We start from the raw sequence: 21653 nt of genomic DNA, 5'->3' as shown, positions 1-21653 counted from the left end.
CATCACGATCCGGTCTTACACAGGATCCAGTCTTACCAGTTCCTCTGGAGGTCTCATGACAAGGCATGGATGCCAGTGTTCCCCCAGTGTTGCCTCTTGGCACTGGTATTCAGAGGTATACTGCCTCTGACCATGGAGGTTCTCTTTAGTCAGATCCCATTAGCCTATACTTGAAGCTGGGATTTTTTTTTTGTTTCAATGTGCATCACCTTACACTTACCAACATTGAACTTCATCTGCCACATTGTTGCCCTCTCACCCAATTTGTGGAGATTCTCCCGGAGCTCTTCACAGTCATCCTGGGTTTTCACCATCCTGAATAATTTTGTGTCATCTGCAAACTTGGCCACTACACTACTCACCCCTAGTTTCAGATCATTTATGAACAAATTAGTACCAGCCCCAGTACCCATTGTTGCGGGATCCCATTGCTTACTTCCCTCCATTGTGAGAACTGTCTGTTTATTCCTACTCTTTGCTTCCTGTAACCACAACACAACACTGACACTGTAACCACTACACAACACTGACATGCACAGAACTGGCACAAAATAGATTCTTTTAAACTGACTTGCTAATTTGCTGTTTTCCTCTTTGGATGTCAGGGTTTGCCATGGAAGCTCCTAGGGATAGGAAATGGAGAAGAGGGTTAAGGAGGAAAAAATTCAGTCTTCTGCATGCACTTGAATTCATTGATAAAGCATCAATTAGAAAACATAATGGTCTTCTTCCACCATGTGGTAAATTACTTTTTTAAAATGCAATTTTTAAAAAAGTGGTAGGAAGTCCACAAAGGAAGGGAGAGAAAATTACCTGTGGATTTCCCACCCCTCCTCGTATAAAGGGATTTGGGGCTCAGACAGCAGCTAATCAACCGTGATGGAAAGGCACTCTGTGCATGCTGAAATGTACCATTTTCTTCCAGGATTTTGCTCTAATATTGAAAACTAATTCCTAGGCTAAACACTGGTGGGGTCCTGGCACTAATGAATTAATTCATTCTAGAGACAACTTTCAGAGGGATAGCCATGTTGGTCAGTGTAGCAAAACCAAAAAGGAGCCTTGTGCTACCTTACAAGGCCACAGACTTATTGTAACACAAACTGTCATAGCTGGAATGAACTTCATCCAATGCATGAAGTGAATCCCTTAGTCAGCAGGTAGAGCTGCACACATGGATACAAGCTGGATAAAATTGGGAATTGACTTTAAAATGTGAAAGGTGATAGACGTTGACATTACTGAGCAAAGCTCAAAAGTATACAAGATAAGCACACTGACAATTCACAACAGCTGCAACAAGTGTGATATTGCAGTCATCCTACTTACGTTAATTTAACTGTGGGTGAGAAAGTCAGCAATCCTAAACAGGACTACTTGGAATCCCACTCAGGCCTGTTCACTGGGGCTTACCCTCAGGAAAATGTTCTTAGGATTGTACCGAAGGTGGGTCTCTGTGGCAGCCCTGGTTAGTACAGTAAACAGTGCAATCCTAGGCAGAGTTATTCCAGTCCAAACTCATTTAGATTAGAATATCACTGCCTAGGATTTCATTCTGAGTCTATTGATAAATTCTATTCCATCTGTTAACCATTGAGGTGCCTCAAAATTTCTTTCTGTTTATCAGGAAGGAGAACAATTGTAGCACACATTAAAATGTCTTCTGCCATGGAGCTATGAATGAATTAATATTATATATTAAATGTTAAATTAACAATATAATGAAGTTATCTCTCAGGGAACATGATCTGATACTGTGTCATACTGGAGTTATTGGGAGGGGTGAGAACTGTATTTTGCTTGGGGTGATAAAATACCTTGAAACAGCCCTGAGGGAAAGTACCATATTTTTAGTATGCCTATAAGCAAAAAAGGATTGGGGGAGGATGAGAGAAAGACACAAAAGGCCCTTCTTGCTTCCTCCTGTCCTTCTGAACAGCTAAGGAAATGTCAGGCAGTCTTTATAACTTGTAGGGAGCAATCCTAAACTGATCTACTCAGAAGTCCCATTTTATTCATTGAAGTTTACTCCCAGGAAGTTTATTCATTGAAGTTTACTCCCCGTAGCTTGTTCCATAGATAGTAGTAGTCAAGTTTCCCATTCTCTTCCCCGTTCCATACCCAGTCCTGCTTCGTAGGGGCATTGTCATACATGATGGTGACAGTATCATTGGGACCTCTAGTACATTGACACTGCAATCCTGTGCACACTTTCTTGGGATTAAGCTTCCTTGAATGAGACTTATTTTCAAGTAAAGGATTGCACTGTGATTTCTGTTAATGAACAACAACATTGAGCAGGGAAATTGAGGATACATCCCTGAAAATGCAAGTTTACATTCATGTTGAGATCTAATTTCAAACCGAGTTGATTTATAATTCCTTTGATTGTATCCTACCAGTCTCTTCACTAAGTGTGGAGATCATGAGAAGGAGAGCAAGAAGGGATGAGTCAGTGCTCGGCTCTCGTGGCCCTTTCTTACATGCCTGGGATAATGCAGATCGCCACTTTGGGGTCAGGAAGGAATTTTCCTCCAGGCCAGATTGGTGAGGGATCCTGGAGGGTTTTTTGCCTTCCTCTGGGCATAGAGGAGTGGGAGTGGGGAGGAACCGTAGCTGCAAATGTCCTGCATTGTGCAGGGGGTCGGATTAGATGATCCTTGAGGTCCCTTCCAGCTCTATGTTTCTTCCTGTGGATGAAGTCTCCTTCTATTAGGGTAAGACTGCAAAGCTGAGAAGTAGGACACAACTCCTTATCTCTTTCCCTCTCCAGGAAAAAAACCTTAATGTCTTTTTTCAGTTTGCTAGCTGCATAAAACCTGAATAGGAGACAGAATATAGATTTATTTAGGAACCACAGATTATTCACCTGATAATGCTTATGTGGAGAAGGGGTCTGAGAAACCTGTAGATTTTTCCAGTTTAAGGTCCACCTATGCACACTAGTCTACCTCCCTGACTCAGCCAAAACTCATAGTGGACCCCTTCTGGATATTCAGGTCTCCAGAATAGTTTATAATAATGCACTCCTGCAAGGAACAATACAATCCCCCCCTAATTAAAAAAAATTATCTGGGTGACATGAGTATGGATTATGAGAAATCCTGGTCATAGATTTATCATTTAAAAAATTAAAATACTTTATTTTAAATATAAATGGGAATTTGGATGACCTTAATAGGTAAAGAGTAGACGTTTCTGAAAAAATCACACATTATAAAAAGTCATGCAAAGAAATAAATTGCAACTTTCCTATACTGCCTGATGCCAAGTCTGGAAGCCAGACAGGGCATAAAATTTAACAGAATTACCAAAATCCTCCACTTCAGAATGGAGGTGGCCACATGTTCTCCAAGAACAAAGAGGCTATGAAACAGGTAGTTCAACAATCAACTGCAGCACAAATCAGAGCCTACGTTGTTGGGAAGGATCATCAGAGAAGGCTTTTATCCTAGCCAATAAAAGAAGGGAATGAAAACAGCGTCTCCTCATTGGAGAGCATTGAAATCAGATGGTTTTCAGACTTGATGTGAATGGGGAGCAAAACATACATTCTTCTACCAGGGCAGTCCTGAGACTGAAAACAGCAGCGAGGCGACAACATGGAGTCAAGCGCAATCATTTGACCAGGCTTTAAAATCCAGATGATAAAGGTCTGATTCCGTAACAACTTTCAAATCTGGATCCTTATCCTTAATTGAATTTATGCAAGGACAACGCAGTCCAGTGTGGGAAATTGTACTTGATTGTTTTCTCATGTCATTTCGGGGATGGGGGAGGATTGACAGAAAGAGAAACTCCTGGGATGTTGTGTGTGTATGCAAATGTACACGATGTAAAGCCTGATGTTCCTAATGTGCATCCATGTTTGCATGGATAAATCCTTTTTAGAAAAAGTTTTAATTTCCCCAATTTTAAAAAATCAGTCATCCATTCGAAATTAATCTGTTATCTTTTGACTGCAGAATGCTCTTGTCATTACTTTCCTTACAATGTCACCAGCTGTCCCTCATTGGAATAACTCACTAGTTATTCCAGGACATAGTTTCTTATCTCTCACTTTGTTAGCTTTCTCTGTTGGCCCATGTTTGATAATATCTACAGAACCCTTCAAGCGGCACAGTGAGCTTGTTACACATTCCTTATCTAATATGTTCTTTGGATAACCTGCGGCCACTGGTGGTTTCCAATGTCACCAAAGGCCCCAGTGGACTGTCCGCTTTGTTTGGATCTCTTTCCTTATCTGTGGTGGAATTTGCACATGCTTTGATCATTCATGGTTTATGACATCATCCCAAATCCCATAATGTTTTCTCAAGTCTTTTTTTATGAAAAGATTGCTTCTATTATTCTAAGTGCACACAATGCAGTCCCCAAAGCTTTGATAGCTGCTCATTCCTTTACTGTCTTGAAGCTTTGGTGTTATCAGGTGTAAATCTTGAAGCTCTTTTACTTTCTATATTGATCATCTGTTATGGGAAGCAAAATGACAGCTCCCAATCTTCATAAACTCCTGTGACCAGAAGCCCTGCTCAAAAGAACAAAGCAAAAGCAGGTGTAACTCTGAGCCTTTGGGCATGAAGGGGCTACAAAAGCAACAGGAAATTGGACGTGATTATAAAGGGTTGTTCAAGCTGGCATTCAAAGGGTAGCTTTGTTGCGTCAGATTCAAAGAACCGTGAATGGAAGAAATGTTAGCTACCAGTAGCATTCCACAAGCACTTGCCACAAGAGCTTACAAGGGAATTCATACACTGCTATAATAAGCAGGTTCTATAGTAGCTGTAATGCTTCCACTTATGCAAGAGGGTGCACAAACTCTTGCACAAGAGACCGTCTTGTTGCTTTTACCATGCAATACTGTGAGGTGAAAAGCTGCCCTCCGGAAGTGAAAGATGCCCATCTATAAGCCAAAAGGCACCTCTAGATCCAACCACATTTGGGGAGTGACTGCTATTTAGATTGGGAGCAAATGACCATGGCTAGTGGCAAAAGACTATTTCAGGAAAAGTGGTCTTGAGAAGAGTCATAAGTCTCCTTTGAACAGTACAAAAGTTTCTGATGCAGCAGCTCTAGCAGTGATTTCAGGTACTGCCACTAGAGCATAGTTCTGTGCTTGATATGGAATATGTCTCAGTTCTTTCCAGGAACCTGATATCTCTTCCATTTGTATTATTAAGCAGTCTAAGGGGTGAGAAGTCCAGGGCTAACTCTACAGGATTTTATTGACTTTGTAGGACACATAGCTCTGTCAACATGTTTATTTGCAAATATATAAAGTGACTACGGTATATTTAAGACAAGCAGGTTCTATAAAGTGCAGCACACACCATTTATCTTGTTTCAGATTTCAAAGGAGCAACAGCATTCGAAGGATGCTTCAGTTTAGGCCAACTCCAGCCAAAACTGTCTCTGTCAGCCAATTCAGACTATCATACCACCTGTTCTCTTTTCCTCCATGCATGCATGCCTCACATCTCAGATACCAGTGGGCAGGTAAATTGCATTAAGCTCTCTTTTTTAAAGTCTCAAAATACGCATCAGAGAATACTTTAGGCAAGCCCTTTTAAGAGAGGGATATTCATACAGTAAGATGAAGAGAAGGTGCATAGTTGTGAAAGCCTTTGCATGGATCCCCAAAGTCTGTAGAATGCCATTCATGTTGACACTGAGGGGGGGAACCTCACCTTGCTGCCATCATAGGGGTGCATCAGTTCAAAACCAGCGAAGCAAGGAAGACATGTGTCATCTGCCAGGAACAGGAAAACTGTCTCTCAGGTGAAACTATCAGAATTATCCACTTTGTGGCAGCTTCTGACTCCAGAAGCTTGAATACAATACAAGAGAATCATGCTGCCTTGGAATAAACACAGAGGAATGGTCCTGATGGGTGGAGGTGAGAAGGAGGGAGTTTCTATGTCCTGGGAGCATTAATTGAGGACTGATAGAGGAGAGGTCCTGAATAATGGATTGAAAGCCCTGGTGCCAGGCGGGTCTGGATCTTTCTGAAACTTTCAGTGGTTTTCCAGTGAGCACAATGGGATCAGGCTTGCTGTGTGACACATCCTGCTTTATTCTCTCTGTGTGTGTAAAGTGCCGTCAAGTCACAGCCGACTTATGGCGACCCCTTTTGGGGTTTTCATGGCAAGAAACTAACAGAGGTGGTTTGCCAGTGCCTTCCTCTGCACAGCAACTCTGGTATTCCTTGGTGGTCCCCCATCCAAATACTAACCAGGGCTGACCCTGCTTAGCTTCTGAGATCTGACGAGATCAGGCTAGCCTGGGCCATCCAGGCCAGGGCGCTTTATTCTCTAGCAACTCTTAATATTTGTTGTGGGGACCACACTTCTGAGCTCCATCTGACAAACAGAGAACAGCTGGTATCAAAGTAGAGGGAAAAAATGGAGGTTTGATGGCAACCTTGTCTATGGATTGCCTGGCTTTTTGCTGCTTTCATGACTGGAACAAGTCACACATTTTGCTACAATAATTATAACAATAATTAAAATCAAATAAATAAATAATATTGTTAATAATAGTCTTGTCACCCCATGGGTCAGTAATGATTTGGTGCTTGCACAGGGGACTACCTTTACCTTTACGCAGCAGAGAACTTTACAAAAGGGGATAATTCTTGATGCTTTACAGAATAGGTTGTCGGTCCCCTGCTCACAACTGATGGAAGCTGAGTAAATAATTTATTCCACTAGATTAATCTTTTTCCCTTTCAGGAATGTAGTCAATAGACATGTTTGGGTTCTTGAAAGAAACAATTAACGAGTGAGCTATATTCTGTAGCTGACAACCGTAAGGGCGGGTTCTGTGGAAAACTATTTCCTGACTAAATAGGAACAGCTCTGCAAATCAGCTCGCTAAATGTTTGCCTTTATGAGCTCAGTCTTTGCTTTCAAAAGAATATTTGCTAATATTTGCCTCAGCTGAGTTTTTATATGGGCAAACATAGCTCCCAGCAAATTCATTAGTGACAATCGTCAGGGAAATGGAATGTAAAAGACATTCTGGCCATAGATGAAGGAGATTCAGTTTTTCATCTTGGTGAACCATCATTGCATGAAGTGAGCGGGAAGGATAGCCATTCAGGACTCAGTTCATCACCCTTTTATATTTAAGTCGTCCATACATCTATCCCAAAAAAATCCATACTTTGGGTCTCATACTACAACAGGCAAATACGACTGTAGCTCCAGAAGAGAGATGAGCCCCCTTTTTGGTCCATGTGTCTCCAAAATGCAACATCTGCCGGTGAAGTGATTGATGTTTGTGAGAGACAGTGGTTGTCCTTGGTCAGACATGCCAGGTCCCAGTAGCTTTGCCAATATCTCATGGATTTTGCTTTGGACTTGGCTGTGTAGGCTAGGGAGTCACGGACAGGTATCACCCTTACCTGTTGCCTTCTCCCATACTCTTGGCCCCAGCAGTGCTGACAGAGCTTGGTTGCTTGAGCCATGGGTGCCAAGCAAAATGGTATGGTATGCTGGTGTTGGCATGCATGTCAGGGTTGCCTACCTCTGTTCTGGAATTTCATAAAGAAACTGTTACTTTTAAAGACATCAGTAACAACAGGTCATAGAAGTATGAAGTGGAGAATATGATAGCTATTTTGTCTTTGTTATTATAATTGGACACTCCAGGTTCTGGTAGCATCTGCCTCCCGTGGATCAATTTTGCCTGTTCTAATTCCTTTTTTTCTGTAACGATCTTATTTTGCTTGTCTTCTTTCTCATGATCTTTTCCCGTTAACAAAAAGTTTTAGTCCTGAGGCCAGGATGAGTGATAAGCAGCTACTGTCTCCATTTGTACAATTATAATTTCTTTAAGGCCCAAGTGGGAATGTTGCTGAGGTGCAGGCTGGCTGACTCATGCCTCCGGAGGCAAAATTCATCACCCTCTGAAATCAGCTCCTAATTGAGAGAACTGCAGACTCTCTTTTTCATCTCCCAAAATACCCAATCCCCATACCCTTAAAACATTAGCGTTATTGATTCTGTAGTTCGATATAGTGGTTTAGGCATATAGAACATAATAAGCATAGAATGGGGAAAGTTGATGTTTGTAAGAGGAATCTTTGAAGAAAAGTGCAATTTTTAAAATCATGTTCTTGGTGGGGGAGAAGGGAACTTGTGGCATTCATGACTGATAACTATGAGGCTTGCATTTGCAAATGACTTTGCCTATATTTCAGACACTGTAATTGTGATCTTGTTTGAAAATAGGAAGGGAACATTTAGCAAATTAACACCTATCAGTACAGAATAAAGGTTTTTGAACTTTATTGTCAGATAAAGTGCCACGTGGCTAACGTGTTAAAAAGTAGATGAAAGGACCCGAGAATTTTAAAAATCCCAACAACTATCATGCCAATAAAGGTGACTGAAACTGAAAAACCAATAACAGATCCTTCAAGATCTCTGTGGGATGTGCATCCCCCAACTAGTCTGGGGTTTCCAGAATAGAACAAAATGCACCATGCCATCCTGGCTGCTTGAGCATACGTACAGGAATTCCATGGCACTCATTGCTTGCTGTTGGAGCAACGGGAGCTTTGATGGTTCATTGACCACTTTTGAAGGCAAAAGCATTTAAAAATTATACAGCAGAATTGAAATTCCATATCAGCTTATATCAGTATATCAGAATGGTAGTTCTAACACTTATGCCTTTTTTTACGGAGCTGCATGTGGTGTTTTCCACATGGGAGTGGGCATATTTAGTTTCCTCATTGCTGTGGCTATCAGTACATTGCAGCAGCAATGGGACTTCCACCTCACAAGTTTTCCCATAATTTCCCTGGCCTTGTCTCCCAGCAGCCCCCCTATACTCACATAGGACCAAGGCTTTTTTCAATTATTTTTTAAAAAGCAACTGAATATCATTATATTAATAAATTGTATTAAAAATACATATAACAGATTCCCTGAATTTCCAACTTTAGAAAAAAGTAAGTCTCTAGTCCCTTTTCATTGTGGAGATATGCCTTTCCCCTTACATCTCTGCAATAAAAGGTGATAGAGACTTTTTTTAAAAAAATGAAAGCTGGGAATTCAGAAAACCTGGTGGGGGAGAGAATAGTTGTGTGTGGGGGGGGGAATGCTGATATGTGGGTGCAGATTTGGGAAAGCTCAGGGAAAAGCCATGGAAATTCTCAGAGATGCCCAAATGCACCGCAGTGCTCATAACCGGGGGGGGGGGGGACTATTTCCCAACAACAAATATGCCTTTCTTCATATATTTTTGCATTGCTACTCCATTTATATATAATGTGTTGTATATACAGAATTGATACAAAATAATGCTAAACTTATTGAATTCATGGAAGCATAATCTTTTGTTGGCTGTTTGTTTTTTGTTGTTGCAAAGGTCTAACTAACATGATTACAATTTATAAATCTTCTGTCCTTGTTTAATTCACCCTTGCCCAACGCTACTCATTTTAACAAGAAAGCATTGCTGTATGTAATGCATAATAAAGCATGTTTATCCCAAATATCTGAGCTGATCATCCCCTCCCACCCCATTTATTCCACTGGCGTTTTGCAGTTTGCATCCCAGTTCACGCCAGGCTCATGCTCTGCTTTCTAAACAGGAATGAATTTAGACTGTCCTCTACACTTTTCATATTTCAAAACCATTTTTCAATTCTGCTTTGTGGCAAAGGTTATAGTCATAGACGGTAAAGATGGAAAAGCCGTGCGGGCTTATCAGCCCAGTCTGTGTTTATGTTTGACTGCCTGACCTGTCCAGAGTACTCTCTGTGGTACCATTTCCCCGCCCCCCTTTTGGTTATTCTGTAAGATTAACAGATCAGCGGACTACAGGATCTTCCTGTTTCAACTGAAGCATTTTAGGCAGGTGCAGAACCACAGAGACACGAGAAAACCAGCTCTTTGACTTCATATATTGCTTTGAGCTGTTAAATTTTTAAAATTGCCCCCAGCTAAGATTTAGTTGAGCCTTTTAAATGTTAAGAAAAAAATGTCTACAAGGAAGTCATAAAACCCATCGTTCGTTCCTAGCGCTGGAAACAATGGGCTTTCAAATCCACCTTCAATTATCTAGAATTTCGAGTGGAAGTAGCCCTAATGTGCAAACTGAATGAAAGGTGTCACTGTTCTTAGAAATATGTCAATCATTACTTCTCTTTTGAAAGTTTTCATTTTGGTAATTACATTTTTGCCACAGAGTAGCCCTGGTCATTGATCATCCTGGCAATATACTATAAATTCCCACCAATCATCTCTGAAAGACATTTTCTGTCTCTGTCTTCTCCCATCTTTTATCATCTATATCCACAGGATGAGAATGTGGCATTTTCCTTTCCTCAGCGCTGCGCCTGATCGATGGGATGTGCCATGTATTTCCTTTGCATATGCCCTCGTAAGGTACACATCACATTTCTCCCTGCTGGGATCTTAATCAGAACAAGTAATGGCCTTTAGCTTTTCTCATTAGCAAAATGGAAAAGCACCATACCCAATCCATTAGAAACAGACCTTTGTAACAAGAGCTGATGGGGGGGGGGGGTGGAGGGGGGGCAGCTTGCCAGCCAACATGCCAGTCAGTTTTACCTCAAGACATTTCCTGCCAAGAAGAAAAGAAGCAACACCCTCTGTATATAGTGAGCAAACCGTTCCAGCGGCAAGTTTACCCATTTGTTTGTCAAACATATGTCGTCTCCTCCCCTCTCCCCCCCCCCCCCGCATTAATGGCTCAGTGGAGAATTCTGTAAGGTAAAGCACGCTTGCAGCGATAAATTGTGACACTCCAAGTGAAATCCTTTTTGTCATTCTTCCTTGTTGTAAGGTTTTGCTTTTCCTTTCCTGCAAAATGTTTCCCCTCTTCCACTTTCCTCCAAATACTGATTGGCCGAACAAAACTTTAACCAGGACAGCGATCATCCACTTATTTGGCTTTCAAGCAGTTACCAGAAGCTCTCATCTTGTAGTGGCACATCCCTTTCAGGCCTGTCGAAAATTATTTACGATCAGGGCTCTGAAATCTCAGCACAAAGACAAGGCTTGATTAATTCTTTTCCATACAAGTGGATTGCTGCCTTTTCCCTTAGCCCTGATTTCATTAAATGCTGCTTTGCATTAAAATTCCTAGCGTTGACAGTTGTCTTGCTATTGAGGAGGGCAGCATGGGGGGGGGGCTGATGCAAGAGAGCTGCATAAATTGGCAATTGTTAGTGGCGGAAGGACAAAGTCCTGCTGAAACTATTGCCCAGAGAAAATGCTGATTGTGTAACAGAAGGTTTTAGTGGCCAGTTCTCTTGTTTCCTTGATTTCCCCCCCCCCCAACCAATTGAAACCAAACATTGTGAAGGGAGAACAGATGCACAAGCATTGGGGCAAATAGATGTGCAACACAAGGAAGAAAAAACTAACCTGTGTGAAACTGCTTTTCCTTCTGGATCAGATTATCTGGACCCTGATGTTTTCCCCTTTACCCTAATGGCTTGCAAGAATCCAAATAGATTGTTACAGTTTCTTTTTTATATATAGTTTCCCTCCTCTTCCATTCTCTCACAACAACAACCTGGTGAGGTAGGCCTGACTGAGAGTTTGTGACAGATCCATAGTCACCCAGAGTGCTTCTACAGAAGTAGGGATTCAAATCTGCATCTCACAGGATCCTAGTCCAGCACTCTGTCCATTATGCCATGCTGGCTGTCGAGTGTCATTATTCATGGCCCTGAGGTATGGCCTCATTTGCAAGATAGTCAACATGGCTCTTCTTATGCAGGACATAATGCCATAGAGTCCACCTTCCAAAGCAGCCATTTTCTCCGGGTGAACTGATCTCAGGAAATCCCAGGAGATCTACAGCCACCACCTGTTTAGTGCATGATGTTCCGCTTCCTTGACCTGTTCAAAGCCACGTCGACCAACTTGGCTGCCATGATTTCGTGCATGAGAAAACCCACCTGCATGTTGTTCTATTGGTCCACCCTTGCCTGCTTCAAAGACAGCTCCACTTGTCCCTGCCTGTTCTCTGGTTCTGCCACTTCAGGAGGAGTTCCCTTACCTTCTCTCTGAACTGCACCAAATGGCTTTTCTCTGAATCGTTGCTTCATCTCCTCCAGCTTGTCCTCAAAACTTCTTGGATATTTCTTGAGGTCCCTTTCCTGTGCAACTTAGTAGTCTTTGAAGAGGGCCATCTGGTATAAAACCTCACACTGCTCCTTGTTGGTCTTCATCAGGAACTCCCTTTGGAGGGCCAAGTGATGGATCTTTCAATCAGTAAAGTCTTATCTTTTCTTGGAGGTCTTCCACAAGATGCACTCCTCCATGGTCATCCCGAAACTGTTCACTGTATCTTTCAGGGTCTTGTTCCTGTTCTTGAGGAACTTGTTCTCTTTCAGCTGCCAGGCTATGGTTTCCCACAGGTTGGTGATTTCAACCTGGAGGGATTTGTTGGTGGCCCACACTCCCCAATGGTCATTTCCATGGTTAAGATATCTTTTTCATAGTTGGAGACCTCTGCAGAATACAACCAGAAGTCAACATCAAGAAAGAAAAAAGTATGGTTAAAAGATTACTATCTGGATTGTTGGTTTTTAAGGTACTGCTGGACTCAAATTTTGTTCCTTTATTTAACCATTTATGGAGCCCTGACCTGGATAGCCCTGGGCTAGCCTGATCTCATCAGATTTCAGAAGCTAAGGAGGGTCAGCCCTGGCAAGTATTTGGATGGGAGACCGCCAAAGAATACCAGGGTCATGATGTGGAGGCAGGCAATGGCAAACCACCTCTGAAAGTATAAGCTTTTGAGATTCAAAGCTCCCTTCATCAGACTGACTCTGAAAAGCGTATACCCCAAAAATCTTGTTGGTCATTAAAGTGCTTCGGGACTTGAATCTTGCTCTTCTACTGCAGACCAACACGGCTATCCTCCTGGAACATAATATTGAAAATGTCACTTCTGCAAGAAGCAGAGAGGAAATAGTTAACATGGAAGGATGGCTGAGAAAAAAAGGTAAAGGTGCAAGTACTGGGTCATAACTGACACATGAGGTTAGGTAACATCATGAAGTTTACTAGACAGACTATGTTGAGAAGGGCCCCCTCAAAGAGGTTAAAGGACAGAACGGTTCTAATTTGGAGTCTCTTGTTTGAAGACAGCTAACCCCAGAGGGGAAATGAGAGAAATTTATTCCTATCCAGGGGAGGGGGGGTTAATAATTGATTATCATGGTAAATCTTTACGCCCAGCTGGGGGTCTTTCCTTGAACCCATCTGCACTGAGGCCGGGCCCTGCTAGCGCAGACATAAGGGGAAGGTTGTCACTTGGTGTGGGAACTTCTGCTTTATACGCAGATGGTCCCAGGTCCAGTCCTGCCCATTTCAGCTCTGGAATACGTTTGGCTTTAGAGTTTGGGGCCTGGATGCTACAGACAATATTTCAACCCTAATTTGCAGGATGGATTGACTCAATGAAGAAAGCCACGGCCCTAAGTTGGTAAGACCTGAGCAAGGCTGTCAATGACAGGACGTTTTGGAAGTTATTAATTCATAGGGTTGCTATAAGTTGGAAGCAACCTGACAGCACTTAACGCACACAACCCATTTGCAGGGAAGAGTTCAAATCACCACGTTTGGTTTGCACATAAGCTACCATTTGCTATGAATATGGGTCTTGAATTATTGAGCCAGGCTCAAGAGGAGGGAGAAGTGGTGGGAAACAAATAAACCCAAGCTCTATCTCACAGTTATTTTTATCCCACCCATTCCTCCAAGGAGATCAGCACACATGCCTCTCGCTCCTCAGTTGCCTTTTCAAATCTGGAGAACTGGGTTTGATTCCCCCCTTCTCCACATGAAGCCTGTTGGATGACATTGGGCCAGTCACAGAACTCTCTTAGAACTCTCTCAACCCACACGGAGGCAGGCAATAGTAAACCACCTATCAACGTCTCTTGCCTTGAAAACCCTACGGGGTCACCATAAGTCAGCAGTGACTTGATGGCACTTTCCACCACCAACAGTAGTAGGTGGTGTGTAAGAACTCTACCTGAGGTACTGGAGAGCTGCTTCCAGTCAGAGTAGATAATGCTGACTATGATAGATCAATGGTCTGATCAGTATAAGGCAGCTTCCATGAGTTCACGTGTGTGTTCAGTATGAAATCAAAGGTAAGCTTGCAGTAGAGGAGGGTAGGTGTCTTACTGAGTTTACTGTGCTTGATCCTAACAATTTGTTATTTTGTCAATGCTTAGGTTTTATACCTTTCTTGTTAACTTTCCTTTTTAAGACTCATCTACCAGTCAAGTTTCAGGAGGGCAGCCATGTTAATCTGCAGAAGGAGAGCTAGATTTGAGCCCAGTAGCACCTTAGAGAACATTTTTGGGGTATAAGATCTTGAGAGGCAAAGCTTCATATCTGACAAAGGGAGCTTTATACTCTTGAAAGCTTATACACCGAATATAAAGTTAGTGTCTAAGGTGCTGTTGGACTCGAATCTAGCTCATCTACCAATCTAGTTTTAATTATCATTAAATATATGTTAGAAAAGATGTTTTTGGGCCAATGAATGTTGTCTTTGCCAGGTCCAGTTTTTTCTACATGAAAAATCTTTGTTACTGTTGATTTCTAATTGCATGGTCAGTTTGTGTTTATATGCCAGAAACTACATATAGGTCAAACCAGGGTGTTTTAAAGTTAATATACAATATTTTATATTGGAAAACTTTTTTGTTATAATCTTTAGATTTTTTCATGCTCTCAGTCAGCTCATAAATCAAAGGAAGAAACCCAAAATGGAACTACGAAAACTCAGGAGTGCCTGTATCTAGTTATGGCCCAGAGCATTTTGTTCTGTACCTTTGGTAAGGATTAAAAGAAGGAAAGTCCTGTTCAGGGAAGAGAACAGAAGATAACTGTAGTGAAAACCTTAGAGCTTAGATATATCCTGCAGCTGTATGATTTACATCAGCTTCCCCAACAATTCAGACATTTTCGCATAGCTATAGTAATGATGCAGTGTCTAGACTTGAGTTTTAAGAGCTGGCACTAATAATGTGGATCCTAAAATTGTTAATTCGTTAACACTTTTCTCCAGAAGGATACCAAATATATTCCATTTTAGTTCTCATGTGATGGTCACACTTACTTTAAAAGGCACCTCTCCCCAATTCATGCATCACTGGAAGGTGGGTATAAAGAAATACATGGCTAATTATATTTCCCTCATCTATTACAGCAACACAGAGTGAGAGAAACAGGGTTAGTCCCCCTTGTCTACATGTGCCACTTCTCTTTAAAATAGTATTCGTCCTCTGCTTTGCATGTGAACAAGCAGAACTTGTACATATCAGGTTTCCCAATAGCTGCTTTCAAGACACCCACAAGTTCTCAGCAGTTCCATCATCATCACTCCTCCTTCTCACATCTCTGAAGTTTGTGCATGTGTTTGCTCTTAACTATCATGTGTCTTTGTTTTCTCCATAGTCTTCAGGGTAGGCAGACTGCCGAATAACTGGAGGGAGGGGGCGAAGCTCTGCCCTGCTTCTGCATCCCCTGGCCTCTACAGACCTGCCTTCCCTTTAGCGTGTGCAATCAAAGCCTTTGTCTTTGTCCCCTGCAGGGCAATTGGGCTGCAAGAAGTCTTCATCCCTGTACCTATCCCTCTCAGTTTTGAGTCCAGCTATGTATCCTAGGATGGATTAAGCTGTAGCCTCAGCATCTAACTCCCATCTGTCCTGCCTGCCTCCCAGTGGGTACTAGCAAAGCCTTTGGCCTTTCTTTCAGATGCAGACATAGGTCTCAAGCTTATATAGAATCAAAAAGCCCTTCCAAAGCCTGAGAGTGCAGTGACTGGCAAAGAGTAGAAATGATTATTGGAATGATTCTTTTTCAAAATGCTGCCTCATACTGAGTCAGACCACAATTCCATCAACATTATCTGCCTGACCGTCAGCTGCTCTCCAGGGTCTCGTGGAGGTCTTTCACTTCACTTTCCCAATGCTCCTTTTAAATGGAGATGCTGAGGATTGAACATGGGACATTCTGTATGCAAAGCAGATGCTCTGATCCTGAGCCACAGCCCATCCCCAAATAGGACCCCTGTCAAGCATGTATTTTACCTTGCTTTCACTCGCGCTGGGTAGAAAAATGGAACCAGGCAACAAGGTGCCAGAATAATTGTCACTCCCAAATGTTTTTTAAAAATCTATTCAAATTCAGAACAATTTTTTGCAAGTGGGTATTGTTTGGTTGGCCCTGACCTGGATGGCCCAGGCTAGCCTGAGCTTGTCAGATCTCAGAAGCTAAGCAGGGTCAGCCCTGGTAAGTATTTGGATGGGAGACCACCAAGGAAGGCCAGGGTTGCTATGCAGAGGAAGGCACTGGCAAACCACCTCTGTTAGTCTCTTGCCATGAAAACCCCAAAAAGGGGCCGCCATAAGTCGGCTGTGACTTGACGGCACTTTACACACACACACATTGTTTGGTTGACATTTGATTAATAGCATTTCGACATCCCTGATTCCTATGAATTCACAGTTATTCCCAACGTTACTGGTCTATGACTGCAATAAATTGTTGTTGTTGTTGTAATGATAGTAAAATAGTAAAGATCTGAATCTTTCCTTCTTTGCTCTGCAGAGGAAAATTTCCATTCAGCGTCAAGTCTGTTGTCTGAGTAAATTTAGTCCTTGGTGTACCTACCTTCAGACTTCCCACTCAAAATATACATGTTGCTTTCCTTGTGTTTCTGTATCACAATGTTTTCTCTTAGTAACTGTATACAGTCAAAACATACCCAGGTTTATTTGCCATGCTAGCAAAAGAAAAAACATGCTCTGCAACGAATAATCAAACCAAATACCTCCAGCCCTTTCTATTTCAGCTGGAAAACCTGGCCTGTGTTTTAATGATTTTAAAATTCACCAAGCGCATTCGGTGAACTTACCCATCTTCTGTGCATCTTTGAAGATAACAGGTGTTGGAGGTGTCATGCCAGCAACGCTGAGTATTTTTGTCAGTGAATAGAGCTAGAGCTGGATAGTGGCAAAACAAAGGAATGTCTGGATGTGACAGCTTCATACTGATAGGACATTGAAGGATCTGAGCAATTTGTTGCCTTCAGCCAAGTTTCTGTGTAAGCAAGGCTGGGAGGGAATGATACTGTAAGAGTGTCAGAAAAACACTTGCAATTAAGGACGTTTCTATAGCACTTGAGGGCAAGAGCTTTTCAGTAGGATTTCTGATGTTGATAACAAGGAAGACTTGGTGGAAATTAAAAATAATTCATGCATAGAAGAGAATCAAGTTAGCAGTCCCAGCTATAAAAAGGGAAACACTGAGACATCTGTTCCCTTTATCTCTTGTGCATTTTCTGCTATTCTTTTTCTCCGAGTCTCTGGGGAATTAATTGTTCTAATTTAAATAGTAAGGTAGCATGGATCGAGGCTGAGATCCTCAGTGTGCTAACCCAAATGTAAGTTGCATTGGTATCAGCATGACTTTAAAAGGTAAAGGTAAAGGTCCCCTGTGCAAGCACCGGGTCATTCCTGACCCCTGGGGTAATGTCACATCCTGACGTTTACTAGGCAGACTTCGTTTATGGGGTGGTTTGCCAGTGCCTTCCCCAGTCATCTCCCCTTTACCCTCAGCAAGCTGTGTACTCATTTGACCGACCTCGGAAGGATGGAAGGCTGAGTCAACCTTGAGCTGGCTACCTGAAACCAACTTCCATTGGGATCGAACTCAGGTCGTGAGCAGAGCTTGGACTGCAGTACTGCAGCTTAACACTCTGTGCCGCGGGGCTCCTAATACTCTAAAGCAAATCTCCATCATTTGGGAATAAGGCAGTAAGATATTACTTATAGACGAGGAATCACACTGTTTTCAGTTTTATTACTTTCAAATGTGTTAGTCCCTCTGAACTTTTCATCATGAAAGAGGAAAGGCGTGCTGTGCCTCATAGCTCTATGAACAAGTATTACTAAACTGTCTCTATTGAAATCATCTTAAAACCCACTTAAAACCAGTTACTACCTCAGCAGTATATTCTGTTATCTTTGGGTGAGACTGAGCCAACGTTGAGCATTTTTAGTTGCTTAAAAATTTCAGTTGGCATGATTTCAGTATATGCTTAGCTTTCCAGTTAGAATCAATGGAACTTAAAAGAGTGTAACTGGATTCTACCCATTCCTTATTACATTAAACACTTTCACATAACCATGTTTGTCAGAGAATAATTTATCACATGGCAATTCAGTTACAGAAAAGGGCTACCACTGATCTACTAGATTGGATAGAATTTGCTTATAATGCAGATGTAAGTTGGTGGGCTGCAGTGACCAACTTAATCAGTGATAAGACATCACCCGGTAGTTATGGCTTCCACTGACATATACTGGTATTCTTTAGCTGGGTCGGGGTCCAAATTAAATGTAATATTGTTTGCTTGATTAATACGGTGCGGCATGGTGAGCATTTAATTCAATGTGTATAGCAAGGTTTTCCATCACTTGGACCTTCTGGAATTAAGTTTGCTTTCCCTTTATTCCAGTATATGACGGCTGCTGCACCTATGCAAGGGACCTACATTCCCCAGTACACTCCTGTGCCTCCAACAGCTGTCCCTCTTGAAGTAAGTCTACCTGTGTCTCAACTTGTATCTCCTTAGAATCCCCAACTACTTTTAAAGGTGGGATTGCCTTCTTGTTTTATCTCTCTTTAGAGACAATGCGGCAAGTGCACTTGGTTCTGAATTCTCGTTGTTGTTGTTTTAATCAAAGAGGAAATGGAATATTCCATTAAGCAGCAGGAGTGGTGGTGGGGAGGTGGACGGGGAGTGACAAAGGGGACAAAAAGCCAACCATCGGACTGCAAATGCAAAGAGGTTCCAGAAGAGAAGACCACCCAAAGGGTTGGATGCTTCCTTTAGTGTAAGAGTTATGCTGGTAGTGATTGCTGAAAGCCGCCAGCCGCCAGAAATTATGACTGAGCAAAGGAAACCTTCCTCTTGTATATACAGACCTGGAGGATGCTGCACTGACTGAGTGCTTTTTCATCCTCGGTGAAGGATTTGCTCCCTCCCTCCTTGGGGATGAGTCCTGCTGATGTCAATCTAATGAGTAAGTATGCTGTCGGCACCGCAGAGCACAAGCTACCGGGAGAGCTGCAGCCTGACCTCCTCTGCTGTTCATCTTCATAAGGCCTTCTGGACCAATATCAGAAAAGGGAAAGGGGGTGTCTGGGGGTGGGGAGGGAAGAAAGGTGGCTCTCGATCTTAAATTCATATATTTCCTCCCCGTTTTCATTATAGCCCACTTTTTACCCAATTATATGTGATGGACAGCATGGACTCAGTGGTTGTGTCTTGATATATGTCTCCTTGTAGAGTAGATGCAGTTTCAACTCCTTGGGTAGCTGAAGATGCTTCTTCCCCCCCTCAGCAGCTGTGTAGCCACACCTCCACTATATCTACATTGGGGCTCCACGCATTGACTCTTCTTTTTTTTTTTTACACTGTTTTGCCTGCAAATATTGGTATTCTTCAACGATCACCCCCATGTGTTCAGATGTATCACTCCTGTTTTCATCCATCTTTTGAAATCTTTACAGCACAATGGGTTTTTCCCCCCACTCTCTCTCTATCATGTTTTGCTGTCAACGTTATCATAACACCTCTTTTTGAACACTCTTTATTGATCTTTATAAAAGAACACCATGCTACAAATTTCTTTTTTAAAAAAGCTTTCTGAGTTGGGATTCTAAATGCCTCTTAAAAGGTAATTGGCTACCTCACCAGCAAAAATAAATAAATAAATACAGAATGATCTGTCAGCTAGTTTTATAGGACTGTAACGAGAACAAATTTTGAGTTTTCAAGGATAATGCTTTGAGGCCTGCACAATGAAGTACTACTGCAAAGTTCTTTTTAAGCCATTGAGCCATTACCAGGGCATGAATGAAGTCATAATAACAAAGCTTTTAAGAACTATTCTTCGGAAGAATGAATTTGGCTGTCAAAATAGCTCAGGTCCCAAAAATATTTCTTTTTCTTCAAATTCGAATGTGTTATGCATATCGTTTTTCTTTTTTTAAAAAAAATCCACAGCAAATCACTACGCATTGCTGTGATATTTTTCTTCATCAGTCCTTGGCTTTTCATCCCCTGGAAATATTTTTTTTTACGTGTGCTCAAAGACGCTTATGTCCTTGTTCAAAGCATGATACAGATACAGACCCCCTTCCCTTTGTATGTCACAATCCCAATGTGCCTGTGAGTGGGGCTTGATTCTGATCTCACTGCAGCGGAGAGGGAAGCTACGCCACAATGCCAAGCATCCCGTCATTCTCAGTGAGATCCCAATCAGGTCAGTCACCTGCGTGTGATAGTACAATACTGGACACGATGTGGATTCCAATACTGTGTTACAAGGAAAAAAGGTCTTTCTGGCCTTCTGTGTAGAACTGTAATTATGGCATGCCTCTCTTTTTAAACATGTAGCATTTATGTCATATCAGCATGTGGCTTTTGATATCCCCAGCAATAAAGCAACAGTACAGCTGCTCGGAAATAATGAGGCTGGCAAGATTGTGTTGACTCTCGTCTTCACTGACATTATTAAAAGTAGTAAGGCCCTTTTGTGCTCCTGTTTTCTTTCTTTTTCCCCCTTCTCCTTCAGGGTGTTGTTGCCGATACCTCTCCACAGACAGTAGCACCTTCATCACAGGAAGCCAGTGGTCAACAGCAACAAATGGCGGTGGAAACATCCAGTGAACACGCATCTGCATATTCCTATCAACAGTCAAAGTAAGCTGATGATGTTCATTGACCTGTAGAACAGGTACGAGTTTCTCTTGAATGTACTCCAGTAATCCCATTTAATTCAGGGAAGGTAGTTTGAATTTGCACCAGTGATTTCTGTAGAGTGATCTGGCTGAAAACCAATAACCATTCTTGCTGCTACAGATCAATTATTTACTTGCCAAAAGCTCTACATTCTATGCCAGGGGTCTGTTAAGCTGGCATAGCAGTAGTTATGCCAGTGGAATGACATTCCCTCGGTGAAGGAAGGGAGGGTAATTTCTGGGAATTGCCTTCCCCACTGCATACCCCCATTTTACTCTCAAGGGTTTGTCAGTCCCCATGATAAGAATTTCAGGGGGTTCAGTGGAGGCAGGGAGGTCCTGCTCCATGGAATACTCCACTCTGTGGGCAATACTTAGGCTCATGCCTTAAGATAACAATGTGAGGTAGGTGAATTCTGTTTCTATTTTACAGCTGAAGCTTAGAATTGGAACTTGCCAAGACAAAACAATGAATATATGATAGTAACAAACCAATACCTTCCAGAACAAAGGCCAGCTTTCACCCCCAAATTTCTCATACGTTTCTTAATATTTTTTTTCTGAATTGAAATTATCCTTCATTGCTGCAGCTGAAAATGTTTACTCTTGGAGTCAAAGAGTAAAAATCTTGTCTTTCTGCATGAATCACTGATCTGGGCCTATCTCCTAATGGGAAGGAGATTAAGCCAGAGTAGTGACTCATGCAGAGATACAATGGGCAACTTTCTTTGATGCAGGGAATTCTGCACTGTACGTGACTGAATGATCCTTGCTGCTTTGGTCTCACAGAATATTTCAGTTATAGAGATGGAACGATAAGTTCTTTTT

General features: G+C 42.1%; 1 protein-coding gene across 4 annotated transcripts in view; it reads left to right on the top strand.

Annotated features, from left to right (window-relative positions):
• RBMS3 (RNA binding motif single stranded interacting protein 3) overlaps positions 1 to 21653 on the top strand; it is a 675371-nt gene that overhangs the window by 648647 nt on the left and 5071 nt on the right. For 3 of the 4 annotated variants that reach the window (XM_056857448.1, XM_056857446.1, XM_056857447.1), the window contains 2 exons: positions 18535 to 18615; positions 20660 to 20787. In XM_056857448.1, coding sequence (XP_056713426.1) covers positions 18535 to 18615; positions 20660 to 20787 — 209 coding nt within the window. Of the gene's footprint in view, positions 1 to 18534; positions 18616 to 20659; positions 20822 to 21653 lie in introns of all 4 variants that reach the window. The other variant, XM_056857449.1, reaches the window with a different exon arrangement.

This window comes from Euleptes europaea, chromosome 11 (genome assembly GCF_029931775.1).
Source record: "Euleptes europaea isolate rEulEur1 chromosome 11, rEulEur1.hap1, whole genome shotgun sequence".
In the NCBI taxonomy this organism is placed as follows: Eukaryota; Metazoa; Chordata; class Lepidosauria; order Squamata; family Sphaerodactylidae; genus Euleptes; species Euleptes europaea.
This window is presented reverse-complemented; position numbering and strand designations above follow the sequence as displayed.